Source organism: Podarcis erhardii (assembly GCF_964252035.2).
Source record: "Podarcis erhardii genome assembly, chromosome: 17".
NCBI classification, from domain to species: Eukaryota; Metazoa; Chordata; class Lepidosauria; order Squamata; family Lacertidae; genus Podarcis; species Podarcis erhardii.
Window position 1 is genome coordinate 16,136,876 of NC_138515.1, and position 12,906 is coordinate 16,149,781.

The 12,906-nt window shown below is 41.9% G+C and overlaps 1 protein-coding gene and 1 long non-coding RNA gene across 3 annotated transcripts in view; one reads left to right on the forward strand and one right to left on the reverse strand.

The window, feature by feature from the left end:
* SLC1A1 (solute carrier family 1 member 1) overlaps nt 1-12,906 on the forward strand; it is a 38,537-nt gene that overhangs the window by 4,959 nt on the left and 20,672 nt on the right. The window contains exons 1-2 of one of the 2 annotated variants that reach the window (XM_081845248.1): nt 6,424-6,466; nt 8,845-8,985. In XM_081845248.1, the coding sequence (XP_081701374.1) occupies nt 6,427-6,466; nt 8,845-8,985 (181 nt within the window). In that variant the 5' untranslated portion in view covers nt 6,424-6,426. Of the gene's footprint in view, nt 1-6,423; nt 6,467-8,844; nt 8,986-12,906 lie in introns of those variants that run through there. The other variant, XM_081845247.1, reaches the window with a different exon arrangement.
* On the reverse strand, nt 4,810-6,393 carry LOC309332578. Its single transcript, XR_014152196.1, has 2 exons — nt 6,248-6,393; nt 4,810-5,151 (listed from the first exon to the last, which is right to left on the reverse strand). It is a non-coding gene; the product is annotated as an uncharacterized lncRNA (long non-coding RNA).

Genomic DNA, 12,906 nt, shown 5'->3' on the forward strand with positions numbered 1-12,906 from the left:
GATTTCCCTAACCCCCAGATGTTGCGCCCGGTGCGGCCGGCCCCCCCTGCACCCCCCACGCTACGCCACTGCTATATGGTAATTTATGGACCTAATAGGTATCTAAAGCCATTTGCACGTAACAAAATATGTATTTATTCAAAGTAACTGTTGAACTGAAATACAATTAAGAAGAAGTGATATTTTAGGGAGCCGGCTAGCAGGCGGGGCCCATTATTTATATCATAGGAGCCTACACAACACAAACCACTTTTGCTGTATGTAGGTTTTATTTTATTTGTTTTTTATCTTATATTTTGGAAATGTACATCCAGGGGGTTTTTTCCCTTTAAATTTTTGGGGGGCCTCCAAGATAGTGGGGCCCTAAACTGTAGCTTGTTTAGCTTATATGTAAATCTGGCACTGACTTTAGGACACCTGTTGTGGGGAGAATTCGACTGGACTTAACCGCCCAGGGGTCTTTTACCTTCTTTGGGGGAGAGGAGTGTCTCTGGAGTAATTTTTATATCATTTGACAAAGCAAGTCATCCATTGGACTCTGCATACGTGGCTCAGGATCTGAGCATGAGAGGTTTGAATACATCCTTTGTAAATTCTTGCTCATTTTACTTTGAATAACTCATCCCTGTGCCATAGGACAAACTCCTTCAGAATCTTATCAGGTGACCTTGGAGGTTGTCGTTTGTTGTGTGGGGGGGGGGTACACCTTGGAATTCTGGGATGAGTTTCATAATTATTTGGATCTTGGCTACAGTTCAGGTACTTTTCTGAGATTTGTACATTCAGGATTTGATCCAGAAGGCCAATTCACACATGCAATGCTCATATTTTGATCTCCCCCACTGCTTTCCTGCAGGGAGAAATTTAGAGATTTTAACCATTCTCCACTGACCATGATTTAAAATAAAACATACAAATAGAATCTACTGGCAAATTTGTTGTTTCTTCACTGTTTGTTTGCAAGTTACTTTATTTCTAAAGCAGCTGTATATTTCACATGGAAGTCATTTTAGTTTTACATTTTCCTAAAGAAGTCTACTTTAGATAAGTAATGGTTGTGAAAAGATAACATTATTTTAAAAAAAACATGTTGGTAAATTTTCCAGAAACTCATAGCATGAAATTTTAATGTATATAAACAATTTTATGTCCATACATTTGAATTCTAATAGCTCTTTTAAAGGAAGCATGAAGATCTATTAGAATTGAAATGTATGGACATCATAAAATTGTCTCAATTTAGCAAAGAATTGGGGCAATTAAAGGCCAAAATTGTGGGTATGGGTTAATGAAGAATAGTCTGGGTATGAAAATAGCTTTTCCATATAGCATTATATTAAGATCAATATGTACTGCTATACTTCAGTACTTCAGAACATTGTTAAGGATAACTGCTATGCTTAGTGTATTTTTGGTATTTGGGATGATAAAGCGTGTCATACTTCAAAGAAACCAGTTAAATTGCTTTTTTTGGTACAAGGACATGCCCTTGTGTGCAATTTTAATTTTATTTTTTTGGGGGGTGGGGGGAAATATATGACAACAACATTTCAATTAGAAACCTTTTCATAGCTGAAAGTGTAATCACACTTTTTTCAAGGTAAATTACAAAATACAATTCCATCCTTCCTCAGTTCAATCAAATGCTCTTTGATGTTTTGGGACTTAATTTGCTTGAGGATCTTAAAAATAATTAAATTATTAAGTAAAAAAGAAAAAAGAAAAGAATGCTTCCGTGGAACCTTTCAAAACCTTTGCAACCAAGCTTTGAGTAAGCAGCAGTGCAGTAGCTAAACTGTATACAACTAATATACATAATCTACTGCAGGCTTCCTCAACCTCAGCCCTCCAGATGTTTTTGGCCTACAACTCTCATGATCCCTAGCTAGCAGAACCAGTGGTCAGGGATGATGGGAACTGTAGTCTCAAAACATCTGGAGGGCCGAGGTTGAGGAAGCCTGAACTACTGTGAACTGTATAATTCAGCTGCTTCTTTGTCTTGACAGAATGTTTCCCCATTAAGAGTCAGGGCAAAGCTTTTGTCCACAATGACTGCAGCAAGCTAGCAGTGTTGGTCAGTGGAATGGAAGAAAGGAAGTAAACATCTACTCTGGGAAATCCAAACTTCCATTAATCTTGACTCAGCCCTCCAGATGGTTTGGGACTACAATTCCCATCACCCTGACCACTGGTTCTATTAGCTAGGGATGATGGGAGTTGTAGTCCCAAAACATATGGAGGGCCGAGTTTGCCTATGCCTGGTCTTGACATTAAGTACGGCGCTAATGTGAAGATTTCACACTGGATGAAACCAAGAAATTGCAACTCCATTGCAAATTCTATTTCCTCTCTTGGCAGACTGAGCAATTGCATTATGTTCAGGACCTGGTGCAGATGTTGTAAGAACTACTACAGTCATCAGTGGTAGAGTCATAAGTAGAGGTAGGGAAGGAATTCAATTCAGTTTGCATTTAAAGTGAAACCTACCTAACTTGCAGTTAGGTTAGCAGTTCGAATCCCGCGACGGGGTGAGCTCCCATTGTTCTGTCCCTGCTCCTGCCCACCTAGCAGTTCGAAAACACGTCAAAGTGCAAGTAGATAAATAGGTACCACTCCATCGGGAAGGTAAACGGCATTTCAGTGCGCTGCTCTGATTCATCATAAGCAGCTTAGTCATGCTGGCAACATGACCCGGAAGCTGTCTGCGGACAAACGCCGGCTCCCTTGGCCAGTAAAGTGAGATGAGCGCTGCAACCCCAGAGTCATCCGTGACTGGACTTAACTGCCAGGGGTCCCTTTACCTTTAAGCTACTGAAGGTAATGGGACCCTTTATATGTCCAGCCATCCTTTGTCTACAACAAATTGTCACTTTTTTGTGTGTTGAATATATGCTATATGGTAATTTATGGGCCTAATGTATCTAAAGCCATTTGCACATAGCAAAATATGTATTTTATCAAAGTAATTGTTGTAAAGTCCATGCAGAATGCAAAGTTCATACAGAATGTAGGCACCCTATCTATAGAAATGAGCAAACCGGTGATATTTTAGGGAGCGGGCTAGCAGGTGGGGCCCATTGCTTACAGCATAGGAGCCTACACAACACAAAACACTATTGCTGTATGTAGGTTTTATTTTGTTTGTTTTTTATCTTATATTTTGGAAATGTACATTCAGGTTTTTTTCCTTTAAGTTTTTTGGGGGGCCCCAAGAGAGTGGAGCCCTAAGTTATACAGTAGCTTGTTTAGCTTATACGTAAATCTGGCACTGCCCTTACACATTTGTGGAAGCACGTATGAACCTTTCAACAGGCATTATCCAGTGAGTTTCTATATCATTCGAGCAACCACACTCCACAGAGTATTCTGTTTTTTTTTGTTTTTTTTTTATAAATATTTATTAAAGTTTTTAAATATAAATGCACAAATAATAAACAATCTTACTTCTATCACAGACATAATTTCATCACTTCTTTGGACTCCCTCGCGTCTCCCGCTCCCATTTACATCGTTAAAAGTTTTTTCCAAACAAATTATCAACTTGTTTACAATCTCATGTCCACACATTCAAATATGATCTAGCACTTCTTCCAAAAAATTTTATATTTTCTTTAGTCTCACTTATCGTCAAATTTCAAATCTAATTTAGTGGTGGCCAATTTTTTATAATCTAGCATCCTTTTTAACATTCAACCAAATTACAATGTTTTTGTAGATACTTCTTGAATTTCTCCCAGTCTTCCTCCATCTTCTCTTCTCCCAGGTCACGGATTCTGCCAGTCATCTCGGCCAGTTGCATATAGTCCATCAGTTGCATCTGCCACTCTTCCAGTGTGGGTAGATCTTGAGTTTTCCAGTTTTTTGCGATGAGTATCCTTGCTGCCGTTGTTGCATACATAAAGAATGTTCGGTCCTTCTTTAACACCTTCTGGCCGACAATACCCAGAAGGAAGGCCTCTGGTTTCTTAGTGAAGGTATACTTAAATACCTTTTTCAGCTCATTATATATCATTTCCCAGAAGACCTTCACCTTAGGGCATGTCCACCAGAGGTGAAAGAATGTTCCTTCATTTTCTTTACATTTCCAACATTTATTATCAGACGAATGGTATATTTTGGCAAGTTTAACTGGGGTCATGTACCATCTATATATCATTTTCATTACATTTTCCTTCAGAGCATTACATGCGGTGAAGTTCAGCCCAGTGGTCCACAACCTTTCCCAGTCCTCAAACATAATGTTATGCCCAATGTCCTGTGCCCATTTTATCATAGCCGATTTAACCATTTCGTCTTGTGTATTCCATTTTAACAGCAAGTTATACATTCTAGATAGTACCTTAGTCTTTGGTTCTAACAATTCAGTTTCTAACTTCGATTTCTCCACCTGGAACCCTAACTTTTTATCATTTTTAAAAACTTCTTTGATCTGAGCATAATGTAACCAGTCTCGCACCTTATCCTTCATTTTCTCTAAACTCTGCAGTTTCCAATTGTCTCCATCTTTTTCTAATATTTCCCAATATTTTGGCCATTTGGCCTCCATATTGGGTCTTTTTAGGGATGTTGCATCTTCCAAGTACCACTGTAGGGTTGTTGCTATTCAGAATACTCTGTGGATAAAAAGATCCACAGAGTATTCTGAATAGCAACAACCCTACAGTGGTACTTGGAAGATGCAACATCCCTGAAACTCCAGTGCTTCTTTGCAAGATGTCTTGACAGCTGTGCATTAGTTTTGCTATAAACTTCTAATATAGAAAAAGCCTCCCCAGTGGCTGTAATGGCATTTGAAAACAGATCAGTCAATAGTGGTGCAAGTGCAGGATTTATTTATTTTTTTGAAAAGAATCTGGTATAGAAAGGTTTTAGATTTAACAAAACAAATTCCCATCCGGAATTGTGAGGATTTAATTCACAAACAAACTGAGCTCTAATTTTATTTGTACTTCTGTCGGTAATATATATTCATTACTCGCCAAGGGCAGTAATTTTCCAGAGCAGGAAGCCCTTAATGCCAGAATTCCCTGATGAGCTCCCTCCATACATTTATAAATCTGATGGTCGCCATAAGATCCATTATGACAGAGAAAACACAGCACAGGGAAGCCGCCTCCAGCTCAAGAATCACAGGCACATGGTGTCAGTGTGCTGAAAAACAGAGATGACTGGGGTGTAAAGCACAGAAGGTCTGCTTTGCTTTAGAGACAAATTTACAGATGCAGGGACAGAAATCATGGGATTCCATAGTAAAGTCCTAATAATTTCATATGCTGTGCAATGCCCAGAACATTTTAAATGGTTGGTGATATTAATAGTGCGTAATATCATCAACCATTACCATCAACCATCAAAAGAGAGTCACTTTTGACCATAGTATGCTGCAGGTAATAATAATAATAATAATAATAATAATAATAATAATAATAATAATAATAATTTTAAAATAAAATAATAAAACGAAGGGGGGAAATCCCTCCAATGTAAGTTTAATTCACCAGCCTTCCAACCTACCACAAGTAGCCAGGAAATTCCAAAGCAGCAATAAATCTTGCCGCAACTCCCAGCAATTAGCACTCGCTGAACTCAGAGCTATGTACCTCATCAATCAATGAGACAGTCCTCCGATAAGCACACGGCCATCTCTACATCTCTGGGCCCATAACCATTGTTGGAACACATGGGGGGGCATCGCACAGCGCCCTCACTGAGACAGACTTCTCCGGACATCTTCCTCTGGAGCGCAACCCGGGACGCTCATAACTCTGCAGTCCCGGTGTGCAGCAGCAACACATATCCGAAGATATATGCACACTCAAACAGCAGAGTAAAGCTGGAAGCTCAGGCTATGAGGTGTGACGTCTAAGTATTTTATTAAGCAATATATACAGGACAAAGCAGGGATGCGGGTGGCAGTGTGGGTTAAACCACAGAGCCTAGGACTTGCCGATCAGAAGGTCGGCGGTTCGAATCCCCGTGACTGGGTGAGCTCCCATTGCTCGGTCCTTGCTCCTGCCAACCTAGCAGTTCAAAAGCACGTCAAAGTGCAAGTAGATAAATAGGTACCGCTCTGGTGGGAAGGTAAACGGCATTTCTCTGCGCTGCTCTGGTTCGCCAAAAGTGGCTTAGTCATGCTCGCCCCATGACCCAGAAGCTGTACGCCGGCTCCCTCGGCCAATGAAGCAAGATGAGCGCCGCAGCCCCAGAGTCGGTCACAACTGGACCTAATGGTCAGGGGTCCCTTTACCTTTACAAGACAAAGCAACCATGGTCTCCTCTCACATCTTCTCCAAGAGAGAGAGAAAAAGTACAAAAGTACAATCCAACGGAAGAGATAGAACTGGCTTCCATTCCCCTCACTTTCCAAGCACGGAATGTAAACACAGACATGTGATGTAATAATCACACGTCCAGCAACGGGAGAGAATGAAAATGCTGACAGTTATTGCGACTTCTGGGCTAACAGGTTAGTTGTTTACTGGCAGCTGTATTCCCTGGGGTCAGCAGTGGAGGAAGCCGCTTGGGCTTCTGGGGCGGCGCACCCAGGGGCTGAGCGAGCCTCCCATAGGGACAGGGTACACCGCAGGGCCTCCGGAATCTGCCTGCCTCCTCCCACTCAGCCACCCTACAGCTGGGAGAGAGGCAGCGGGCGGACCATTTGGGCAGCATGGAGCCTGCGCCGCCCAAGTTACCACGTCACTCCCAGAAGAGATGTGTGGCTCGGGCACGTTGCAGGCCCCGCAGTGAGTGCCGCCCGGCATTTTGTCACCCCCCTCAGTGGCGACACCCAGGGCGGCCTGCACCCACCACCCACCCCTTCCTCCACCCCTGCCTGGGGTGTTTTCACTACAGATTTAAAGGAGCTTAAATAGCCCCTCTCCAGTGTGGTGTACTGGTTAAGAACGGTAGACTTGTAATCTGGGGAACCGGGTTCGCTTCCCTGCTCCTCCACATGCAGCTGCTGGGTGACCTTGGGCTAGTCACACTTCTCTGAAGTCTCTCAGCCTCACTCACCACACGGAGTGTTTGTTGTGGGGGAGGAAGGGAAAGGAGAATGTTAGCCGCTTTGAGACTCCTTAAAGGGAGTGAAAGGCGGGATATCAAATCCAAACTACTACTACTACTACTACTCTTCTTCTTCTTCTTCTTCTTCTTCTTCTTCTTCTTCTTCTTCTTCTTCTTCTTCTTCTTGCTACAGGAGAGCTTTGCATTTGCTGCACATCACATTCTCCATTTAAACAAAGTTTATAAGCCAAGAGATTAGGTCTATACTCCACAAAACCAAATATAATAAAAAGTTCTAAGAAGTTTACATAAAAACCATTAAAAAACAATGATTTTCAGTTTTTAAAAATCCTAAAGACTAGAACAAACTGTACTACAAATGAAACTGAGCAATGTAAATAATTTGGTTAAAAGTGTTTTCAACAAGGTAGCATGTTTGAAAACTACCATGCTATGCCATGTGTGAGATAATGTGCCTATAACTATGCTAAGAGCAGCAATCAGAAAACAAAATCCACTCTAGAATAATAAGAGAAACTCCTTGTGTGAAAGTTATTTTCACTCAACATATCATTAAGTGTTTTCAGTTATATTTTTGACATTGCTTTCCTTTCCCTGGACTGACTGCAAGTGCTTATAAAATAGGGTGACTCAACTTTAGGAATGAATTTGTACGTAGAAAACCTGGTTAACATATGGCCAGCTATTCCAAAATGTTTATTATGAAACTACCATACAACATGTATTCATATACATTTGTTTCCTTTAGCTATATATTCAAATACAATAATAATAATTTGAAATTTACTATGTGCAGACCAGACATTCTGAGTAAAGTATGATTTTCTGGGAATGTAAGGAGAGGATTCAGTTTATTCCTGCTGTGATACTGAGCAAGATAAATCACACAGAATGTCACCGCATGCTAGACTGCTTCCTTAAACCACTGAGATGCTTTGTGTTGCTTCCTTTTCATCATGTAGCACAACGTACTTCATTAAAACAAAATAAATTTAGCATGTCAATGAGGAAATAGCGCTGAAAGAAAGAATGTGTCTTTCTTTATCCAAGGCAGATGACAGATGGCTTCATCTGAAAGCTTCACGTTTGGGCTGAAACATTCTTGAGAAAATGTCTCTCCAGAACAAAAGCATAGAGAACTGAAGCCCAACTCATTTCCTTTTCTTTATATTTTTGTGTATATAAGCAGACCGCTCCGTTTCAAAACTTTATGTTGCATAGACACATGCAGAAAACGTATTTGATGGGTTGGAACAATGGGGCAGTTTCAGGAGACGCTGGTTGTTTCAAACCATGTGATTGGTGGCTAGGTGTAACTTTTGAGCACGCTCCAAGGTGAGGCATGAGCCAGTGAGAACAACAACAGGAAGAATGCTTCCATCGTTGAGTTGCCTCACAGGTCCGTACACCTGAAGGAACCTTCTGCCATCTTTGAATAACATACAGTGGTACCTCGGGTTAAGTACTTAATTCGTTCCGGAGGTCCGTTCTTAACCCGAAACCGTTCTTAACCTGAGGTACCACTTTAGTTAGTGGGGCCTCCTGCTGCCGCTGCGCCACCACCACACGATTTCCGGTCTCATCCTGGGGCAAAGTTCTTAACCCGAGGTATTATTTCTGGGTTAGCGGAGTTGGTATCCCAAAGCATTTGTAACCCAAAGCGTTTATAACCTGAGGTACCACTGTACTTTTGAAGAACAAACATTTCCAGCACTGTCATAATTTGCTTTATGTTGATTAAAATTATATTCAAAACATGATTTCATTCCTCCCCCCCCAATACTAAATCTGGTTTTGTATTTCACTGTTACTTCTTAGGCATTGGATTGGGTGTGGCCGTGAGGGAATATGGAAATCTCTCCAATCTGGATAAATTTTACTTCGCCTTTCCGGGAGAAGTTCTGATGAGGATGCTCAAGCTAATCATATTGCCATTAATTATATCAAGTATGATAACAGGTAAGACCATATATATATATATATATATTCTTATTTCTGTAAATAAAATCTGTTTGGTTAAAAAATAGCATTAAGCATTTAAAACTTTACTTCCACGACTTTCAAATGTAACATTTCTCAAGTCTTACACTGATGCTATTTTAAGAATATAATGTAATAATTATTTATTATTTATTATTTATCCCTCGCCCATCTGGCTGGGTTTCCCCAACCACCCTGGGCGGCTCCCAACAGAATATTAAAAACACAATAAAACATCAAACATTAAAAACTTCCCTAAACAGGGTTGCCTTCAGATGTCTTCTAAAAGTCAGATAGTTGTTTATCTCCTTGACATCTGATGGGAGGGCATTCCACAGGGCGGGTGCCACTACTGAGAAGGCCCTCTGCCTGGTTCGCTGTAATATCAAAGCATTTCCTTCACCTTCTATTTCTAGATTATTGTGCCTTAACAGGTTTTAGGAAGCTCAAACTTTGAAATTTACACAACTGTAGAGCAGGTTCTCAGCTCAGGGTTTCTCCTGAGGGCTCTTGTCTTTTGCCAGTTACATGCAGCTGCTTCACCAACTGCAACGAGTTCTCAACAGGGATAGCCTAACCATGCTCTAATAACCTCCCAAATTGAATTGCCAGGGTTGAGGGGAGGAGTCCCTAATCCCCTATCAATTTGCCCATCCTCTAAAATCATCTTATGAGATCCTCCTTCACGTAAACTCCCTGCCAGAGGTGGGGTGGTCAGAGAGAGGACCTTGTCAGACATGGGTCCCCAGTTATAAAATACCCTTCAAAGGAGACACACCTGGCCACCAGTGCTATTATCTTGTATGTACCAAGCAAAACTCTGGTTTTGCTTCTGGAAGGAAGAACTCGGAGTGTTTTCCTTCCAAGTGGAAAGCAGATGTCTTGTGCTGTTTCAGAATAACAACAAACCTTTGAGAAGTGAATACATTTTAGAGCTCCGGGATGCAGGTGGCGCTGTGGGTTAAACCACAGAGCCTAGGACTTGCCAGTCGGAAGGTCGGCGGCTCAAATCCCCATGACGGGGTTGGCTCCTGTTGCTCGGTCCCTGCTCCTGCCAACCTAGCAGTACGAAAGCACGTCAAAGTGCAAGTAGATAAATAGGTACCGTTCCGGCAGGAAGGTAAACAGCGTTTCCGTGCACTGCTTTGGTTCGCCAAAAGCAGCTTAGTCATGCTGGCCACATGACCCGGAAGCTGTACGCCAGCTCCCTTGGCCAATAAAGTGAGATGAGCGCCACAACCCCAGAGTCGGCCCCGACTGGACCTAACGGTCAGGGATCCCTTTACCTTTAGTCAGAAGGCATAAACTGAAAGTAAATCGCCCAGGAAGCTTAAAGAACCATCCTGTTAAGGCACGACAGCATATCCTAAATGCTAGCGCCTTGTGATGACCAGCACACACCCCAAACTGTACCCTGGCATGTCCCCTTTTTGTCCCTAATGACGCTAAAGTTCTGCATTAGAACTGTGGGAAGAGAAAATCGAGTACAGTCATACCTTGGTTTTTGAACAGCTTAGTTCTCAAACATTTTGGCTCCCAAACACTGTGAACCCGGAAGTGACAAAACCCGGTTTGCAAACTATTTTTGGAAACTGAACGTCCAACGGGGCTTCCACAGCTTCCGATTTGGACCTTCCTGCAGCCAATCAGAAGCCGCGCTTTGGTTTCCGAACGTTTTGGAAGTTGAATGGACTTCCGGAACGGATTCCATTCGATTTCCAAGGTATGAATGTACTGGATCTCACTCTCTGAAGCTGGAAGGGGATATCCAATATATCCTATGGGCCCAACACTCCTTCCCAGGGACCATCAGATTACATGCTCAGAAAGCAAAAACAAAAATGTATGCCATATTAATTATACATGAAGTGAACATCCAAAAGTGTTTAAACTTTTTTTTATGGAGGAGGTACCTAATAAAGGTGCACTTAACATGATTTAAATGTTTTATTCACAGAAATCCCAAGTTTTGCTTGATTTTTTTCTTTTAATTGATACTTGTAAATATTTTAAAATATGACAACTCAGTAATGTACACTTCTGGTTTACTACTTAGGCTTCAGGTGGGGAAATTAAGAAGCTGGAAATTGCTGACATGTTAATTTTTGCTTACCTGAAGAGTTGTATACATGAATAAGTGTGCTTCTTACAGATAATGTTACTTACAAATTTGATGTTGGAACCGACTTGTATTGTATCCATTTCCAGTTGTCCAGTCCATCAACATCTGCAGGGCACCCTGCTAGATACCTCTACAAGAAAGTAGCTGTGGCTTTGCGGTGTGAGATATTTGAGACGTCTTTGTGGGGATGTGTAAATAGGCAGAAGTTTGCATATTCTGAATTATTAAAAATGTCACAAGGAAAGGAAGAAAAGTGTTCTGATCATTGGCGTGAAGTGGAAGGAGATGACTGTGATGAAGGGCATTGTTTGCTAAGCAGGACAAAGACTGGTGCTAAATGGAGTACTCATCTTTTCAAGCTAATTAGGACAGCTGAAAGGTAAAAGGACCCCTGGACGGTTAAGTCCAATCAAAGGTGACTATGAGGTTGCGGCGCTCATCTTGCTTTCATCAGGCTGAGGGAGCCGGCATTTGTCCGCAGACAGCATTCTGGGTCATGTGGCCAGCATGACTAAACCGCTACTGGCGCACAGAGGACTGTGACGAGTGCCAGAGTGTACGGAAACACCATTTACCTTCCTGCCACAGCTGTACCTATTTATCTACTTGCACTGGCATGCTTTCGAACTGCTAGGTTGGCAGGATCTGGGACAGAGCAACGGGAGCTCATCCCGTCACGCAGATTCGAACCACCAACCTTCTGATCAGCAAGCCCAAGAGGCTCGGTGGTTTAGACCACAGCACCACCTGCGTCCCTCTAATTCAGAACTTAACAATCATAGAATCACAAAACTGTAGAGTTGGGTGAAGTGAAGGGCATGAGGAAGGAGTTGGTAATGCAGGTACAAAGTTATTTTGGCACCTGTTTCTACCACTTCATTTTCCCCTTGAACAATGTATAATGAAGGAGACAAAGGTCACAGACAGAGCACGGCAGACCACTGAGAAAGCCAAAGGTTAGATAGAGGGCATGATGTTCAGACAGCTGTGGCTTGTCTGTGGATGGAAGTGTGCTCCACATCCAGCGGTCATTCCTTCAGTTTTTTAGTTTTGGTGGCCCTTGATCTGGACACTAGACTTCTCTTGATGCAGTCTAGAATTGCATTAGCTTTTCTTTTCTTTTCTTTTTTGTTGCTGCATCACACTGTTTACTCATGTTAAGCTTGTGGTCCACTAAGACCTCTAGATCCTTTCATATGCACTACTATCAAGCCAGGTGCCCTCACAAATCCTTCAGTAAGTCAAGTTTCCGTCCTGTCCTGATAGTCATCAGATGAGAGTTAAAGGAGGAAATGGGTCGTGATTCATAGAAGACATGTGTAAATCCTCACAATCTTCTGGGAAGACAATGATTGTCTTAGTCTGAAATTTGCAAGGTGGTTGTGATGCAGTTTTCAAAGAGATGGTAATGTGATTGTTCTGTAATGTAGGCAAACTAGAATTCCCCCCTCATATTAGGTTATGTGAGTTGATCAGTTACACATCACATGCAACCTAGTTTGTGTGCAGGTTGCTTTTGAATTCCAGATCATCCACATCATTCTGCTGACACGTTCACAAAGCACAACCACATTATACGTAGCAACCTGCTTTGCCGAACTGTACACCGAAGTGGTTGTGTGAATCAGTTCTTAATGCACGTGCTCTTCGAGCAGAGCTCATTTTAATGTTTGATGGCGCTTGGTTAAGTAGTAACCACACTCTTCAATAGCGTGGCATGTGTGCTTGAGGTCATGTATTTTGTCTCCGCAGTCTACATCTCATGCAAGCACAACAAG